At 42.4% G+C, this 20021-nt stretch overlaps 1 protein-coding gene across 5 annotated transcripts in view; it reads left to right on the plus strand.

Annotated features, from left to right (window-relative positions):
* ror2 (receptor tyrosine kinase-like orphan receptor 2) overlaps positions 1-19653 on the plus strand; it is a 403971-nt gene extending 384318 nt beyond the window's left edge. For 2 of the 5 annotated variants that reach the window (XM_043714229.2, XM_043714222.2), the window contains 2 exons: positions 13598-13800; positions 15910-19648. In XM_043714229.2, the coding sequence (XP_043570164.1) occupies positions 13598-13800; positions 15910-17358 (1652 nt within the window). In that variant the 3' untranslated portion in view covers positions 17359-19648. Of the gene's footprint in view, positions 1-13597; positions 13801-15909 lie in introns of all 5 variants that reach the window. The other 3 variants (XM_043714204.2, XM_043714214.2, XM_043714195.2) reach the window with 3 other exon arrangements.
* The last annotated feature ends 368 nt before the right edge of the window (positions 19654-20021 follow it).

Raw genomic sequence — 20021 nt, forward strand, 5'->3', positions numbered from 1 at the left:
CATTGAATATTCACAATTGAGAAGCAGACCTTGAGTTTGGTGTTGGTGTTATAAGATTTCCACATTTATATTGCCAGTAATGAATCTGAAACAATCCTATATACTGATCATAACCCATTAAAGATTTTGGAGAAATTTAAAGACAAACACTCCAGACTCTTTAGATGGAGCTTATTATTACAGCCATTCAATTTGAAAATTATACACGTGGCAGGATGAGAAAATATAATTGCCGACATATTGTCTAGACTTGGATGAAGCAAGATGGAGGTGTTCATTGACAGGAGTAAATGAACTGAAATAGAATGCAGTAGTGAATGCTTGCATGCTTAGAGTCAATGTAATATATATGTATTGTAGTGTATTAAAACAGTAAGACTAAGGGGTTTAATTTGAAACTATATTTGTATATTGATGGTTCATTTTTTAAGGGGGCAGGTGTGATGACGCTGTCACTTTAAAAAGATTATTATCCTTGTTTTTTTTGAAGAGAGGTCATAAAGGCAGAGGTGACAAAGGGTCTAGTTTAACAATGGAAGGGAAGTGGCAGGTTCCCCCATTTCAGGTTTTTTTTAGTTTGTTTTAGCTGGGGCATGCACGAGATGGGAGAATCCAGGAGGGTTGTAAGCTTCAGTAAAGAATTCCACTGACTTTCTTCTGAAATTTCTCTTTTGTGTTGTTCCCTCCTGTTTGTAAGAATCTAAGTTTGAATTTGCCTTTTTGCCAAGGGGTCTGTTTATGTTACTGTGTTGGAACAGTCAATAAGTTGCTGTATCGGGTTGATTAAGTTTTTCAATAGTTAAGTTATTCTAAATTCAGTTTTCTTTTGTTCGTGTTTCATCTGTAGTGTTTAAGTAAATTATGTTTTGCTTAAAGCAGACCACTTCATGTCTGCCTTTAAAATAAGGAAGAGCTAGGGTCTAGACTATCTTCTTAAAATATTGCAAGGGCCTGGTCCATAACAAATCACCTCTACCACCTTTTCCTGGCAGCTTGTTCCATATATGCATCACACTCTCTGAAAATGCTGGCCTCAGGTCCCTTTTAAATCTTTCCCCTCTCACCTTAAATCTGCCCCCTAGTTTTGGACTCCCCTACTCTAGGGAAGAGATCTTGGCTAGTCACCTTGTCTGTGCACCTCATATAAACCACTATAAGGTCACCTTTCACCTTTAGTTGCTCCAGGGAGAAAAGTCCCACCAATCCAGTCTCTCCTTATAACTCAAACCCTCCAATCCTTGAAATTTTTTTTGCACCCTTTCCAGTTTAATAACATCCTTCCCATAGGAGGGTGACGAGAATTGTACACAGTAATAGTACTCCAAATGTACATTAAAACAAAACAGCAACAACACTATGCAAATGTATAGATCTTTTTGGAAAGCAACTCTAATAGGAAACAATCAAGTTCAGGATGATATTAAGCAAGGACTCCTTGTATTTGTATAGTACATAACATTTTTATAAAATGAGAATGACAGAAGAGACTAAATGGTATTTTGTGGAATTACCTGAAAAACAAGGTCAGAAAGCTCTTTAAAGATTTGAGTTTAGCACAGAGGTTTGGAAATGCAGCTCCCATTTGTATGCAACTAGTCTGACATCAACTGAGAAGTCGAATTAAAGAAGGTCTACTGTTTGACAGTTAGAAGGTGTGACTGGGACACTGAACTGGAGGGAATGGATAAAGTAAGGACATGGAGTTATTTGTAAATTTGGGACATGAACTTGAATTTAGTGCATTGGAAAAGAAGAAAATTGGGGCAGCATGGTGGCTCAGTGGTTAGCACTGCTGCCTCACAGCACCAGGGACCTAGGTTCGATTCCAGCCGCGGGCGACTGTGGAGTTTGCACATTCTCCCTGTGTCTGCGTGGGTTTCCTCTGGGTGCTCCGGTTTCCTCCCACAGTCCAAAAGATGTGCAGGTCAGGTGAATTGGCCATGCTAAATTGTCCATAGTGTTAGCTGCATTAATCAGAGGGAAATGGGTCTGGGTGGGTCACTCTTCAGAGGGTCGGTGTGGACTAGTAGGGCCGAAGGGCCTGTTTCCACACTGTAGGGAATCTAAATTTTAAAAAAATGGAGATTGAAAAAAACAGAGGATGCCGGTGAAGGAGGTTTGGATAAATTGAGGTTTGTTTATGGAGAAGCCTGAGAGGTGAGAAGACCAAGTGTGCAGTTGACAAGTTGAAGCAAGAAAATGACAGTCTATTCCTGATGAAGGCCTTTTGCCCGAAACATCAATTTTCCTGCTCCTTGGATGCTGCCTGAACTGCTGTGCTTTTCCAGCACCACTCTAATCCAGAATATAAATTTCACTGGCAATGGGAGCAAACTCATGGTAGAGGTGAACAGTATTTCAAAGTATGTGATCATAATGATGCGTTTGAAACTCTAGCCTATCAGAAAACCAAGACTTGCATCACCTCTTCACAAGTGGATGGAAAGATTTGCATGGAGTTTGTCAAACATTGAATTAGATTACTTCAGTTATCTCGATGTTCAGTTTTGTTCACCATTGATGTCAGCTGTAGTGTCCAATAAACAGAGAAAATAAGAGACAAAATGTGAGTTTTAAAGTGCTTCATACTGTTATAAATGCTTGATTCAAGCTAATATAGAGTCATAGAATCATAGAGGTGTACAGCACAGAAACAGACCCTTTGGTCCAACTTGTCCATGCCAACTAGATATCCTAAACTAATCTAGCCCCATTTGCCAGCACTTGGCCCATAAACACAACCAGATGCCTTTTTAAACACTGCAATTGTACCAGCCTTCACCACTTCCTCTGTCAGCTCATTTTTTACACGCACCATCCTCTGCGTGAAAAAGTTGCCCCTTAGGTTCCTTTTAAATCTTTCCCTCTCACCCTAAACCTATACCGTCTAGTTTCCCCCATCCCAGGGAAAAGACTTTGTCTATTTACTTTTTCCATGCCCCTCATGATTTTATAGACCTCTATAAGGTCACCTCTCAGCCTCTAATGGTCCAGCGAAAACAGCCGCAGCTTATTCAGACTTTCCCTCTAGATCAAACCCTCCAACCCTGGCAACATCTTTGTAAATCTTTTATAACCCTTTCAAATTTCACAACATAATTCCTCTAGGAGGGTGACCAGAATTGCACACAATATTCCAAAATTGGCCTAACCAATGTCCTGTATAGCCACAACATAACCTCCCAACTCCTATACCCAATCCTCTGACCAATAAAGAAGAGCATACAAACACCTTCTTCACTATCCTATCTATCTGAGACTCCACTTTAAAGGAACCTGAACTCTGAGGTCTCATTGTTCAGCAACACTCCCCAGTACCTTACTATTGAGTGTCTAAGTCCTGCCCAGATTTGCTTTCCAAAATGCAGCACCTCACATTTATCTAAATTAAGCTCCATCAGCGCATCTAAGCAAGATCCTGTTAAACTCTGGGGTAACTTCTTCGCTGTCCATTACACCTCCAATTTTGGTGTCATCTGCAAACTTACTAACTATACCTCCTATGTTTACGTCTAAATCATTTATATGAATGACAAAAAGCAGTTGACCCAGCACCGATCCTTGAGGCACACCGCTGGTCACCGGCTTCTATTCTGAAAGGCAACCCTCCACCACCACCCTCTGTCTTTTACCTTCAAGCCAGTTCTGCACTCAAATGGTTAGCTCTCCCTGTATTTCCTGAGATCCAAACTTGCTAACCAGTCTACCATGAGGAACTTTGTCAAACACCTTACTGAAGTCTATGTAGATCACGTCCACCACTCTGCCCTCATCGATCCTCTTCGTTACTTCTTCAAAAAACTCAATCAAGTTAGTGAGACATGATCTCCCACTGATAGTCAACCCATGTTGACTATCCCTAATCAGTTCTTGCCTTTCCAAATACATGTAAATTCTGTCCCTCAGGATTCCCAACAACTTGCCCCACTGATGTCAGGCTCACCGGTCTATAGTTCCCTGGTTTTTCCATACCACCTTTCTTAAATAGTGGCACCAAGTTAGCCAACCTCCAGTCTTCCAGCATCTTACCTGTGACTATTGATAACCCAACCACCCCGTGGCTCAACACTTCAACTCCCCCTCCCACTCCACCAAGGACATGCAGGTCCTTGGACTTCTCCATCGCCAGACCATAGCAACACGACGGCTGGGGGAAGAGCGCCTCATCTTCCGCCTAGGAACCTTCCAACCACAAGGGATGAACTCAGATTTCTCCAGTTTCCTCATTTCCCCTCCCCCTACCTTGTCTCAGTCCCAACCCTCGAACTCAGCACCATCTTCCTAACCTGCAATCTTCTTCCTGACCTCTCCGCCCCCACCCCCACCCCCGGCCTATCACCCTCACCTTAACCTCCTTCCACCTATCACATTTCCAACGCCCCTCCTCCAAGTCCCTCCTCCCTACCTTTTATCTTAGCCTGCTGGACACACTTTCCTCATTCCTGAAGAGGAGCTCATGTCCGAAACGTCGATTCTCCTGCTCCTTGGATGCTGCCTGACCTGCTGCGCTTTTCCAGCAACACATTTTCAGCTCTGATCTCCAGCATCTACAGTCCTCACTTTCTCCACAAATATCTCAGCAACAGTATCTGTAAAATTATGTCTTACAGAGCAATTATTGATTTAATTTAGTTAAGTTCCCAAATTAATATAGTGGGGTATTTGTAATGTCAGGTGGTTGATAAGAAGAAATCACTGAAATTAAATTTGTATTTTAAAAGCATTGTAATAGTAAAAGAGAAAGTAGTTTAGACATCTGAAGAACTTAAAATTGAAAAGAAGTTGGTATTGAAAAGGCTGTCTGCATTTAAATTGAAAAGCCACCACTACTGAATGAGATTCATCTAAGGATACTGCGAAAAGCAAGATTGGAAATTGTAGAGACACTGGCTATAATTTTCTAACCTTCTTTTGACTGATGGATGGTACCAGAGGATTGGAGTACTGTAAATGTTACAGCCTTGTTCAAAGAAGAGTATAAAGGCAAGCACAGAGAATATTGTCCCTGGTGGTGGGGTCTATTTGTAGATGGCAGAAATGGCGGAGGGTGATGCAAAGTATTCGGAGGTTGATGGGGTGGAAGGTGACGGGGGGGGGGAGGTTGTCCTTGTTGCAGCTGGAGGGGAGGGGATTCGAGGACAGAGGTGCGGAAAGTGGACGGGATGTACTGGAGTGCATCATCGGCCATGTGGGAGGGGAAATTGCAGTTTTTGAAGAAGGAGGCCATCTGGTGTGTCATAGTGAAACTGGTCCTCGTGGGAACAGATGCGGCAAATGCAGAGGAATTGGGGATAAGGGATTGTGTTTTTACAGGAGGCAGGGTGGGAGCAGGTGTAGTCCAGATAGCTGTGGGAGTTAGTGGGTTTTTAGAAGATGTCCATGTTGAGTCGGTCACTGGTGATGCATATGGAGAGGTGTAGGAAGCGGGGTGGAGGTGTCCGAGATGGTCCAGGTGAACTTAATGTTGGGGTGGAATGTGTTGGTGAAATTGATGAACTGTTCAATCTCCTTGTGGGAGTGCGAGGTGGAGCCAATACAGTCATCAATGTAGTAGAAGAAAAAGGGAATGGTGCCGGTGTAGCTGCAGAAGATGGACTGTTCCATGTACTCGATAAGACAAGCATAGCTGGGGCCCATGCGGGTGCCAATGGCAACCCCTTTGGTCCAGAGAAAGTGGGTGGATTCAAAGGAGGAATTATTTAGGGAGAGGACCAGTTCAGCCAAACGAATGTGTGTGTCATTGGAAGGATACTGGTGGGGATACCAGGAGAGGAAGAAACAGAAGGCTTGGAGGCCTTCGTCATGGCGCATAGAGGTGTATAGGGACTGGATGTCCATGGTGAAGATGAGGCGTTGGGGGCTGGGGAAACGAAAGTCATGGAGGAGGTGGAGGGATTGGGAGGTTGGGAACTTAGTTGTCTTGTCAGATCCACGCACCCCTCCCCCACCAATCTACCTTCCCCGCCACTGCAAGAATTGCAAAACCTGCGCACACACCTCCCCCCTCACCTCTGTCCAAGGCCCCAAAGGAACCTTCACATCCATCAGAGATTTACCTGCACTTCCACACATCATTTACTGTATCCTTTCCTCCTAATGTGGTCTCCTCTACACTGGGGAAATAGGATGCCTACTTGCAGAATGCTTCAGAGAACATCTCCGGGACACACGCATGAAGCAACCCCACCACCCCATAGCCAAATACTTTAACTCCCTCTCCCACTCCAGCAAGGACATGCAGGTGCTGGGCCTCCTCCATTGCCAAACCCTAACTACTCAACACCTAGAGGAAGAACACCTCATCTTCTGCCTTGGGACCCTCCAACCACACAGGATCTATGTGGATTTCACCAGTTTTCTCATTCCCCCTCCCTGCACCTTGTCCCAGATCCAAACTTCCAACTTGGCACCGCCCTCGTGACCTGTTCTTATCTGTCCATCGTCCTTCCCACTTATCCATTCCACCCTGCTCTCCGACCTATTACCATTACCCCCAGCTTCATTTACTTATTGTATCTATAGTTTCCTGGCTTGTCCTTACCACCTTTCTTAAACAGTGGCACCACGTTAGCCAGCCTCCAGTCTTCCGGCACCTCACCTGTGATTATTGATGATGCAAATATCTCAGCAATCACTTTCCTAGGTTCCCACAGGGTTCTAGGGTACACCTGATCAAGTCCTGGGGATTTATTCACTTTTATGCATTTCAAGGCATCCAGCACTTCCTCCTCTGTAATATGGACATTTTGCAACATGTCACCATCTATTTCCCTACATTCTATATCTTCCATGTCCTTTTCCACAGGAAATACTGATGCAAAATACTCATTTAGTATATCCCCCATTTTCTGCAGTTCCACACAAAGGCCACCTTGCTGATCTTTGAGGGGCCCTATTCTCTCCCTTGTTACCCTTTTGTCCTTAATGTATTTGTAAAAACTCTTTGGATTCTCCTTAATTCTATTTGCCAAAGCTATCTCATGTCCCCTTTTTAACCCTCCTGATTTCCCCCTCAAGCATACTCCTACTTCCTTTATACTCTTCTAAGGATTCACTTGATCTATCTGTCTATACCTGACATATGCTTCCTTCCTTTTCTGAACCAAACCCTCAATTTCTCTAGTTATCCAGCATTCCCTATACCTACCAGCCTTTCCTTTCACCCTGACAGGAGTATACATTATTTGGATTCTCGTTATCTCATTTCTGAAGGCTTCCCATTTTCCAGCCATCCCTTTACCTGTGAACATCTGCCCCCAATCAGCTTTTGAAAGTTCTTGCCTAATACCGTCAAAATTGGCTTTTCTCCAATTTAAAACTTCAACTTTTAGATCCGGTCTATCCCTTTCCATCACTATTTTGAAACTAATAGAATTATGGTCGCTGGCCCCAAAATGCTCCCCCACTGATACCTCAGTCACCTGCCCTGCCTTATTTCACAAGAGTAGATCAAGTTTTGTACCTTCTCTAGTAGGTACATCCACATACTGAATCAGAAAATTTTCTTGTTCACTTTAACAAATTCCTCTCCATCTAAACCCTTCACACTATAGCAGTCCCAGTCTATGTTTGGAAAGTTAAAATCCCCTACCAATTATGGGTGGCACAGCGGTTAGCACTGCTACCTCACAGCGCCAGAGACCCGGGTTCAATTCCCGCCTTAGACAACTGTCTCTATGGAGTTTGTATGTTCTCCCCGTGTCTGCATAGGTTTCCTCCCACAGTTCAAAAATGTACAGGTTAGGTGAATTGTTCATAGTTTTAGGTGAAGGGGTTAATGTAGGGGAATGGGTCTGGGTGGGTTGCTCTTCAGAGGGTCGGTGTGGATTTGTTGGGCCAAAGGTCCTGTTTCCACATTGTAAGTAATCTAATCATAACCACCCTATTATTCTTACAGATAGCTGAGATCTCCTTACAAATTTTTTTCTCAATTTCCCTCTGACTATTTGGGGGTCTATAATCCAATCCCAATAAGGTGATCATCCCTTTCTTATTTTTCAGTTCCACCCAAATAACTTCCCTGGATATATTTCCGGGAATATTTTCCCTCAGTATAGCTGTAATGCTATCCATTATCAAAAGCGCCATTCCCCCTCCTCTCTTGCCTCTCTTTCTATCCTTCCTGTAGCATTTGTATCCTGGAACATTAAGCTGCCAGTCCTGTCCACCCCTGAGCCAAGTTTCCGTAATTGCTATGATATCCCAGTCCCATGTTCCTAACCGTGCCCTCAGTTCATCTGCCTTCCCTGTTAGGCCTCTTGCATTGAAATAAATGCAGTTTAATTTATTAGTCCTATCTTGTCACTGTCTGCCCTGACTGTTTGACTCGCTTCTGTTCTCAGCTGTACCAATCTCAGATTGATCTCTTTCCTCAATATCTCCCTGGGTTTCACTGTCCCCTCCCCCCCACCTTAAATCCTCCCGAGCAGCTCCAGCACATTTCCCTGCCAGTATATTAGTCCCCTTCCAATTTAGGTGCAATCTGTCCTTACTGCACAGGTCACTTCTACCCCAAACGAGATTCCAATGATCCAAAAATATGAATCCTTCTCCCATACACCAGCTCCTCAGCTGTGCATTCATCTGCTGTATCCTCCTATTCCTGCCCTCACTAGCTAACAGCATCGGGAGTAATCCAAATATTACTCTCCAAATATTTGTGGGCGGCACGGTGGTTAGCACTGCTGCCTCACAGCGCCAGAGACCCGGGTTCAATTCCCGCCTCAGGCGACTGACTGTGTGGAGTTTGCACGTTCTCCCCGTGTCTGCGTGGGTTTCCTCCGGGTGCTCCGGTTTCCTCCCACAGTCCAAAGATGTGCAGGTTAGGTGAATTGGCCATGCTAAATTGCCCGTAGTGTTGGGTAAGGGGTACATGTAGGGGTATGGGTGGGTTGCGCTTTGGCGGGTCGGTGTGGACTTGTTGGGCTGAAGGGCTTGTTTCCACACTGTAATGTAATCTAATCTAATCAACTACTCTCGAGGACCTCCTTTTTAAATTCCTGCCTAACTCTCTGTAATCTCCCTTCAGAATCCCAACCTTTTTCCTTCCTATGTCATTGGTTCTAATATGGACAATGACCTCTCGCTGGCCTCTTTCCCCCGGGAGAACATTCTGCACCCTCTCTGAGACATCCTTGATCCTGGCACCAGGAAAGCAACACTTCATTCTGATTTTTCGCTGCTGGCCACAGAAACATCTGTCTGTACCTCGGACAGGAGAGTCCCCTAACACAATTGATCTCTTGGAACCCGACGTCCCCCGCATTGCCTTAAAGCCAGCCTCAATATCAGAAACTTGGTTGTTCATGCTATGTTCCCCAGTGAATTGATCACCCCCTACATTTTTTCTAAAACAGCATACTTGTTTGAAATGGGGATAGCCACAGAAGACTTCTGCACTACCTGCCTACCTCTCTTATCTTTCCTAGAGTTAACCCATCTATGTGACTATATCTGCGACTTTTTTCCCTTCCTATAATTGCCATCCATCACAGACCATTGCTGTTGCAAATTCCTCATTGCCTCTAATTGTCTCTCCACCCGATCCATTCGATCTGATAGGATTCACAACCAACAGCATTTATTGCAGATATAATCCACAGTAACCCTTACAATGGCTCAGGGGGTGGCACGGTGGCTCAGTGTTTAGCACTGTTGCCTCATAGCACCAGGGACCCAGGTTCGATTCTGGCCTTGGGCGTCTGTCTGTGTGGAGTTTGCACATTCTCCCCATGTCTGCGTGGGTTTTCTCCAGGTGCTCTGGTTTCCTCCCACAATCCAAAGATGTGCAGGTTAGGTGAATTGGCCATGCTAAATTGCCCAGAGTGTCAGTGGTGAATATAGGGTAGGGGAATGGGTCTGGATGGGTTACTCTTCAGAGGGTCGGTGTGGACTTGTTGGACCAAAGGGCCTATTTCCATACTATAGGTAATCTAATCTAATCTTAAACTCCCACATCTGATAAGAAGCGCATATGACTATACTAAAGGCCATTTTTGCTCCTTCACAATCTACGGACCCAAAAAATAACCCAATAAAAAGACCTTTTGTAGAGGTCTTATTCCTCTACAAAACATTGCTCCAGATTAAATTAATAGTTATGGCTTATTTTTTAAGTTTAATCAAGTGACATATCTCAAAAAACATATAATCAAGAAAGAACCCACTCTACTCACTACTGCAGACGTTCTGTTGGCCACCCTTAAAACTATTCACTTATCTGTTTCTGTGTTGTGACTGCATCCAAGCAGTTCCTCCAAGCTCAGTTGTCTACTTCACTGTTTGTTAATTTTCCCAAGTGCACTCCGATGTCCAGCGATTCATGAATTCAAACAGGAAAGGCAGTAAATGTGCAGGTTCAGTGGTGTTAGTTTCTTTCTCTCTCTCTTTATCCTGCACTGACCTCACCATGTGTTTCCTTTGTCTCTACCTCTCCCTTTTTAAAACTGTTGTTTTGACTTTTCTTTCCAAAGTTCCAAAACAATGCAACAGCATATGAAACAGTAATTGCTTCTCCTCGAATTCAAGGAAATCACCTTCAACAACTAAAATACCTCAATAAAGGAGCAGCTGTTACAGCCAGAAACTTTTCCCATCCTCCATCTTGGATTATCCTTATCTGACAGCTAACTCACAGTCAGTTCACCTTTGAAGCCCTGCCTCGGTACTGTGAGTTTAAAATTACAGAGAGCTTTTAATTACTGGGTGACAAAGGAAAGGGGGGAGAGAGAAAACGCTCGTCTCAGGGTCCTGTCTTGCTTCCCTTCCTTGGGAGGTGCCCTGCACCATTGGCCCCAAAGCCCACCCTTGCTAACCTATCTCACTGATCTGGGACAGAGGGTCTCGAAAACCTGGTCACTCCTGAAGTGGCTTCTGTCAGCTCGGAAGGGGGTGGATGTCCCCAGTTGGTGTCTCAGCTCTCCGGTCGCTTCAATCGCTTCGTCAGTAAATGGAGGTTCGTGGATGACAAGATCATATTTTTCTCTTTCCTGAGTCTGGGAGTTACAGTGTGAGACTGGCTGTGTATGAATCTCTGCTCTCTGGCCGAACCTCCATTCTTTCTTCGAGATATGGGGTCCCCAGTTATACTGACTGTTGGTTCCCCTTATCTCTCACTATTTCTGGACTTGATTACTGAGATGGTGTTCCTCCTCTCAGTGCTGAATGAGCCTCCTGATTATTAGATGAGGTCTAACTGGTTCTCCGATTAAAGTAAATGGGTTTCTGATAATTTTGAATGTCCAGTATTTCTCTTGGATGGATATAGATTTTAATTTTACTGGTAGTGTAAGGCCTTCACATTCAAAGCAACCAGGTTTGCATGTAGTACAATGGTGTGGAATGTTCAGTATCTCTGTGTCCAAGCAAACTGTTTAAAAGTTGAATGGTTTTGTATTTTTGTAGGCTCCAGAATGTCTCAGGGAGAAAGTGAGGACTGCAGATCAGAGCTGAAAATGTGTTGCTGGAAAAGCACAGCAGGTCAGGCAGCATCCAAGGAGCAGGAAAATCGACGTTTCAGGCATGGGCCCTTCTTCAAGAATGAGGAAAGTGTGCCAAGCAGGCTAAGATAAAAGTTACGGAGGAGGGACTTGGGGGAGGGGCATTGGAAATGCAATAGGTGGAAGGAGGTTAAGGTGAGGGTGATAGGCCGGAGTGGGGGTGGGGGCGGAGAGGTCAGGAAGAAGATTGCAGGTTAGGAAGGTGGTGCTGAGTTCGAGGGATTTGACTGAGACAAGGTGCGGGGAGGGGAAATGAGGAAACTGGAGAAGCCTGAGTTCTCCAGTTACCTCATTTCCCCTCGCCGCACCTTGTCTCAGTCCCAACCCTCGAACTCAGCACCACCTTCCTAACCTGCAATCTTCTTCCTGACCTCTCCGCCCCCACCCCCACTCCGGCCTATCACCCTCACCTTAACCTCCTTCCACCTATCGCATTTCCAATGCCCCTCCCCCAAGTCCCTCCTCCCTACCTTTTATCTTAGCCTGCTTGGCACACTTTCCTCATTCCTGAAGAAGGGCTCATGCCCGAAACGTCGATTCTCCTGTTCCTTGGATGCTGCCTGACCTTTTCCAGCAACACATTTTCAGCTCCAGAATGTCTCAGTTGTTTACTCTGCAGACTGGTGTTCATTGTCTTTAGCTGAAGTGTTTGTGAGGGTCTTCCTTTAGTTAAAACAGGCAGCTGCCCCTAGACTTGCATATTGCCTCATCTGTCTCAGCCAGAGAGCTCAGTGAATCTTAGTTCAAATGTGAACTCACGTCCCAAGTTCTGAGGGTTTTTGTCCACGGTATCTGATGGTGATTTTTGCCCCACTTTACACAGGGTACCAGTCTTGATTTGCATAGATTTCCAAAAGGCGTTTGAAAATGTGCTGCATGACAGACTTGAGTCTAAATTTAGTGTTGAATTAGTAAAGGGGATAGTAGCAATATATTTCCAAAATTAGTTGAGTGGAAGAAAGCAAAATAATGTTTGAACATTGCTTTCAGATGAGAAGACGAGAAGGGTGGCACAGTGGCTCAGTGGTTAGCAGTGTTGCCTCACAGTACCAGGGTCCCACGTTCGATTCTAGCCTCAGGTGACTGTTTGTGTGGAGTTTACACATTCTCCCCGTGTCTGCGTGGGTTTCCTCCCACAGTCCAAAAATGTGCAGGTCAGATGAATTGGCTATGATAAATTGCCCATAGTGGTAGGTGCGTTAGTCAGAGGGAAATGGGTCTGGGTGGGTTACTCTTCGGAGGGTCGGTGTGGACTGGTTGGGTCGAAGGGCCTGTTTCCACATTGTAGGGAATCTAATCTATAAAGACTATTTAGTCTTCCCTGCTATTTCTGGCATACCTTAAACCTCAGTACAGTATATAGGGCACAATATATCAAACTTTTCCTAAACTGTAAAGGGAATGGTATTGAATTTCAGAAGAACATAGAATGAGCTGACAAGCAGGAGATAAAATTAAAGAAGTGTAAAGTGATTCATTTCAGTAGGAAGAATGTGAGGAGACAATATGAAATAAACACAGTTCTCGAGTGAGTGCAGGAGTGGGACCTTGGTGTATATTCGCATAAATCCTTGAAGTCGGCAGGGCAGGTTGAGAGAGCAGTCAATAAAGCATACAGTATCTTGGGCTTTAACGATGGGGCATTAAGAACAAAGCCAAAGATAATTGTGTTCAGTTCGGTGTGACACACTTCAGAAAGAATGTGAAGGTATATGAAAGGGTGCAGAAAATATTCATGAGAATGGCTCCATGGATGAGAACCTCAGTTAAATGAATTGAAGAAGTTGTGATGTTTATTTTTGGGGAAGAGAAGGTTGAGATTTGGAAAAGGCATTCCCAATCATGAGGGGTTCCAGAGAGTGTAGGTTGGGGAGACTGGCCAACTGATGAAATGATCAGAAGGTACTGCTATAAGATAATTGAAAAAAAAAAGTAATGGCACAAACTATTCTATGGAGTGAGTGGTTAAGATAGGGAATGCAATGTTCCTAGGTAAGGTGGAGGCACGTGCGATCAAATCATTCAAAAGAGAATTTGATTATTATCTGTAAAGGAATAATGTTTAATACAGAAGCATGTTGATCTATTTATTTTTACAGATCCACATGAAAATAGCAAAATGGAAATCCTCTACATACTTGTCCCTAGCATTACCATTCCACTGGTCATAGCTTTGTTATTTTTCTTAATCTGTATGTGTCGAAACAAACACAAGGCATCTACACCTTCTCCTCAGCGGCGCCAGCTGATGGCATCTCCCAGTCAGGATATGGAGATGCCACTCATCAGCCCTCACAAACAGGTAATGTTATGCTCACTTCATAACATTTTAACATTGTTACTTGATTTTTCAATTTAAGTGTTATCTTGACTTAGTGGCAATATTATCATCTTTGTGCAAGACAATGGGTGAAATTATCCCCTTGGTGGAGATGGTAGGAGAGGTGTTGAGATGGTGAAATAATTGAGAGTTGGCCCTGAAAAGAGACTTTGCTCCTTCTTTTCACCGCACCCATAGATTCTGGGTGAGAAGGTCAATTGGGGATTTCCTAGACCCATCACCATTTAAGGCCTTTAAATGGTCAATGAATGGCCACTTAAGGCCTCCAACTCACCACCTCCCCAATTATTTGCTTTCACAGTAGGTGAGAAAAGTAGTTAGTTTCCTGATTTGTATGCCAGTTAAAAGAGATGGGAAATAGAACAAAAAGTTGTTCTATTTTGGGGGAATTTGGAGGCAGGAATGGCAGGCAAGGGAGCCATTTCTGAAAGCTAAATCGTTGGCTTACCTCTGATCCCCTCCCCAATCCCTTTTCCATATCAGCTCCTCCCTACAGTAAAAGGATAAAGAATACTTATCTCCTCACAGCTGAATCGCCCAAAGAGGCCTCAACTGACATATTTTGGACTCAGCTGCCAACTAATGAGAAGCTGTTGAAGAATCAGACACTAATGGCCATCAGCTTCACAGCTATTAAGTAATTGATTGGTATTTGATAATCAAATCATCTCATCATTGAGGGTAGCAAGTTAGTTGTCGCCGAACATATCTGCCCCTGCACTTTGACTAACGAGGAGAAAATTATTTTAATTAACATAAGTTTTTTCTTTATTCATTCATGGGATGAGGGCATCGCTGTCTGGGCATCATTTGTCGCCCATCCCTAATTGCCCAAAGGGCAGTGAAGAGTCAACCACGTTGTTGTAGGTCTGGAGTCATACATACGCCAGACCAGGTAAGGATGGCAGTTTCCTTCCCTAAAGGATATTAGTGAACCAGATGGGTTTTTCCATCAATCAATAATGGATTCATGATCATCATTAGACTCTTAAATCCTGATATTTACTGAATTCATATTCCACTATCCACCGTGACAGGATTCAAACTCGGGTCCCCAGATTGTTATCTGTGTCTCTGGTTTAACTAGGAGAAAGTGAGGACTGCAGATGCTTCTCTAACTCATTGAACAATCCCCAGCGATAATACCATTAGGCCATTGCTTCCCCAAGATAATGTTAGAAATTAAGATTGGAATATATTTCGAGTGCATAATCTGGATGAATACACCACTTGAGAATTCTTGATTATTGGAGGTGCTATCTTTGCAGAGGGTTGTAAAAACTGAATTCCTGTCAATGAGTATTTACAATTCCTTTGCCTTGTTCAAAGTTTCAAATTTTCCAGTCTAGCCATATGGGGATATTGCTGGTGCCAAATGTTAAGCAACATTTAACTGCATAACAGTGGGTACCATTTAAAGTAGTTAGTTGTGAGGAAGGGTCACACGACCCGAAACATTAACTCTGATTTCTCTCCAGATGCTGCCAGGCATGCTGAGCTTTTCCAGCAATTTCTGTTTTTGTTTCCGTAGTTAATTGTGAGATGCATTGTTTTATCTAAGGTACACACACAATATTGACAAGTGAGTCCTCATGAATTCCGAAGTCTGTGTAATACTACTGATGTACTTTGCAACTTTTACCAACCTTCATTATGTAGCAGGTCTACTACCCTATTCATGTTTGTGTAGGTAATTTGTTTCTAGAATCCACCATCATGATGTACCTGACATCTTAAGTTTGTCTGAGGATTTTTAACTAGACACTTTGAAAATATACTTATTTTTGCTGATAGATCTAATTGAGCTATACTAACAAAACTGCACCAGCTTAATACTCTTTAAATATAGCACAGAGTGATCTATATTGGAAAGAAATATAAATAAGTTACATTTATTATAATCCTATTCCACTGGTTTGTTAAAGTTTTTGTTTGTAATGTTGCAAATTAATTTAACAAGAAACTTTAATTATAACAGACCAGCTCAATTTAATATACATTGTACATTAGAGAAGCTCTACCCTGTTTTTCTCTTTTTGTTAATCAAATTCTTTTGGTTCATCTTTCTAGATGAAACTGAAAGATATCTGTCTGTCTGCAGTGCGATTTATGGAAGAACTTGGAGAGGATCGGTTTGGGAAAGTGTATAAGGGACATTTGTACAGCACAGGCCCTGGTGAACAAGCACAAGTTATAGCAATTAAAACTATGAAGGATAAAACTGAAGTGACACTTAGAGAAGAATTCAAACATGAAGCTTTGTTGCGATCCAGGCTACAGCATCCAAATATTGTTTGCCTTCTTGGTATAGTGACGAAGGAACAACCTATGAGTATGATCTTTTGTTATCCTTCCCAAAGTGACCTCCATGAATTTCTAGTGATGCGGTCACCACATTCAGATATTGGAAGCAGTGATGATGACAGGACAGTGAAGTCTGCGCTGGAACCAGCTGACTTCCTGCACATTGTAACTCAGATTGCTGCTGGCATGGAATACTTATCCAGCCATCATGTCATACACAAGGATCTGGCGACCAGGAATGTCTTGGTCTGTGATAAACTCCATATAAAAATATCTGATTTGGGCATCTTCAGAGAGGTTTACTCTGCAGATTACTACAAGCTGATGGGAAGTTCACTTCTACCGATTCGCTGGATGCCACCTGAAGCTATAATATATGGCAAATTTTCTGTTGATTCTGACATTTGGTCTTTTGGGGTAGTGGCATGGGAAGTATTTGGCTATGGCTTGCAACCGTATTGTGGGTATTCAAATCAAGATGTCATAGAAATGATAAGAAACCGTCATGTATTGCCCTGTCCAGATGACTGCCCAGCCTGGATATACAGTCTGATGCTGGAATGTTGGAATGAATTTCCATCAAGAAGACCACGGTTTAAAGATATCCACACAAGACTCCGAACATGGGAAAATCTGTCCAATTATAATAGCTCAGCTCCTCCTTCTGGGGGCAGCAATGCAACACAGACTAGCTCCCTCAGCACCAGCCCTGTCAGTAATGTTAGCAATACAAGATATGTGGGACCAAAGCAAAAAACACATTTTCCACCACCTCAGTTCATATCTGTAAAGGGACAGATACGACCAATGGTTTCTCCACCCCAATTGTACATTCCAGTAAATGGTTATCAGCCAATGCCAGCCTATGGTGCCTATTTGCCAAATTATTATCCAATGCATATCCAAATGCAGATGGCTCAACAGTTACCCCCACAAATGATACCAAAGACAGGTTCCCAGAATAGTGGAAGTGGCTCCACAAGCACAGGTTATGTAACAACTGCACCCTCAAATGCGTCTGGAACAGATCGTATTGCTTTGATCCAAGACCAGTCAAATGGCATGGAGGATGAGCCTAATGAACCCACTATTGCAGATGAAGTACCTGCTTCTGAGAGTCTCCAAGATGAGGAAATGTTGGTACCGGAAACAGAATTACTTGGTGATGCTGACCTACCACAAACAGCTGATGTGGAAACAGAAACAGAAGCATAAACTATTTTTTCCAGAAAAAGTTGCTCAATTATTACTAAAACGTGAGTGATAGTAACAGAAAGAATGTGAAACAACAAAGTGTTAAAGTTATAAATCTCTTTTAAAAAAGTTTATTTTCATTAATGACATGGGTACAATCTATCTATACCTTGCCATTTTATGTTAGCCTCCCCTCGAATTTGCAGCTGGCACAGTAAGAAAACCCTGATTCTTACAACTTATATTCGTTTTTCAGTGGAATGCATGTAGGTGGCAAAAGTAGGTGCATTGCAGATTTGAAATATGTTACTGAGGTTTGTGACTCGACTGAATGAGTAGTTTTGATTTCCTAATGTTGCTGTGCAACTTTACATTGTCGAGCAATATTTATGTAACACATTAAATATATGTTTACACATTGAACTGTAATAAAACACACTTCATGAAGTAAAAGCTAATGTGTGGGAGAACAGATCTTCCAGTCACAAGTGAATAAATAAAACAAAAATACTCAGTGGAGGTACTTTCATTGTACACATTTGTACACTAGAATGGCTTTAGGAATAGGAATTTTATAAATATGTTAGTAGAATGCAAAGAAATGACATTCTGATGACTCTAACAGTATTGCACATGCCTCCTTGCTCCCAGTAGTCAACCAACTTGTGACTGAAATGACACAGACTGGGCATAAATAATGTGAAGAAATGTACACCAGGAAAAAGGAGAATGAAACTAAAGTGCAAAATATCTTACCATTTTATGAAAGAGAACTGGTGTGCAGATAGCTACTGTGTGGCATCTGACAGAAGAGGTGCTGCTCTTTGCTTCAAGGCAACACTGAGAAGAAAGAAAATTATAAACCAAACTATACCATTAGTATTTCATATTAACCAACAAGTGACTGTTTATAACTGCCTTGTTCTATATTTTAGCTGCCAAATATTAATTACAAGCTTACACTTTTAAACGTTAAGTGAAATATTCTTTGTTAATACAAAAAATGAAAACTTGTTTTGTAACAAAAATCCTACTAATTGCTCAAACTGTCTCTCTGTCTTGGCAAACAATTTTGCATATTGTGTCCATTCTTTTGTTACCTTTTAAAGAAATATGTTGTACAGAAAACAAACCTTGCATTTCATGTTTTTAAAAATTTCAAGGCTTTAATTGTAATTTATCTTTCATGCTATAGTATTTGTTGACATATACCTGCAATGTAATGAAACAAAAGTTTGGTTTTATAATTTAACTGGAAATCTACTAAGGAAATACTTATTCCACTTAGTTGATTTCCCCTTCATTAACTAATCTTTAAATTTCCTATTTAGTTTAAATGGAGGTAATTGCTAAACTCATGAGCACAATGTTTATATATTTTGTAAGCCAAACCACATAGCATTTCAAATAAAGTAATTAAACACCATTCATATACACTTCCTTGCTAAAGATTGTGTTTTTGGTAATCGGCTACATCTGGTGCAAGTCACTTTCAAATGAGTCCTGTATCTTCTTATCAACATCTTATGACATACAACTAAATAAATATTTTCACTGGTTTTGTTTTCAGGCAGTTCTTTCATCCTCAAATAATCCAATTTTACATAGATTGTGCAATTTCTTTTATAAAACCTTACATTCAGTTTTACTCTTCAGGGTGCTTCCATCTAATGATTAGATTCCCTACAGTATGGAAACAGGCCATTCGCCCCAACAAGTCCGCAATGACACTCTGAAGAATAACCCACCCAGGACCTTTAGAATTATAATCTCAGGATTACTTTTTGTACCATGTGCCAGTGAGGCTAGAAATAGGAAGACAGTAGTTATAATAGTTAATGCAGATGAACTGAAAGCTTGGATTAATACATGTAAATATGATGTAGCTACTACACGAACTGAGAGAGGGACAAGACTGGCAGCTTAAAGTTTGAGGATTTAAATGTTTCAGATGAGATAGGGATTTAAAGAAGCGGGGAGTTGTGTTACTGATTGGGGAGAATATCACAGCTGTATTGAAGGAGGATACCTTGGAGACTTCTTCAGTGATGCAATATGAGTAGAGCTCAGGAATAAGAAGGGTGAAGTCATTTTGATGGGATTCCACAACAGGCCTCCCACAGCCAGCAAGTGATAAAGGAACAGATTATGTGGACAAATTATAGAAAACTGTGAAAACAGGATTGATGTGATTTTAACTTCCCCGATATTGACTGGGACTCTTCAGTGCCAAAGGCTTGGATGGGGGAGGAATTTGTTTGGTGTCCAGGACAGGATTTTGAAACAATATGTAAATATTCCAACTAGAGAAGGGGGCCATACCAACTTTTAAGTTACTTATGGGTAAACTAGACCTCAGGTGAAAGTACTAAATGGGGGGGGGGGGGGGGGGGGGGCGGGTAGGCGAACCACCACAATATTTTTTTCTTTTTTTTAAATAATTTAACCCCTACACTACCACCTAAGTGCGGTAGTGCTTATTTTTTCCCCAGCACCCATGGTGTGTGTGTATACGTGTGAGACACAGTGAAAGACACAAAGTGCACGAATCTTTATTCAATTTCCACCACCAGGAAGATAAGAAAACACCCGAGTGGCCAGTGACAAGCACTGCCCTTCACATCAAAGGGCAGTGCTGTGTGATCAAAACAGTGAAGGGGAGGGTAGGGACTAAATCAAAATAG

The sequence above is a fragment of the Chiloscyllium plagiosum genome, unplaced genomic scaffold (assembly GCF_037043375.1).
Source record: "Chiloscyllium plagiosum isolate Xiang-an unplaced genomic scaffold, Cpla_swu_hap1 HiC_scaffold_2, whole genome shotgun sequence".
NCBI lineage: Eukaryota > Metazoa > Chordata > Chondrichthyes > Orectolobiformes > Hemiscylliidae > Chiloscyllium > Chiloscyllium plagiosum.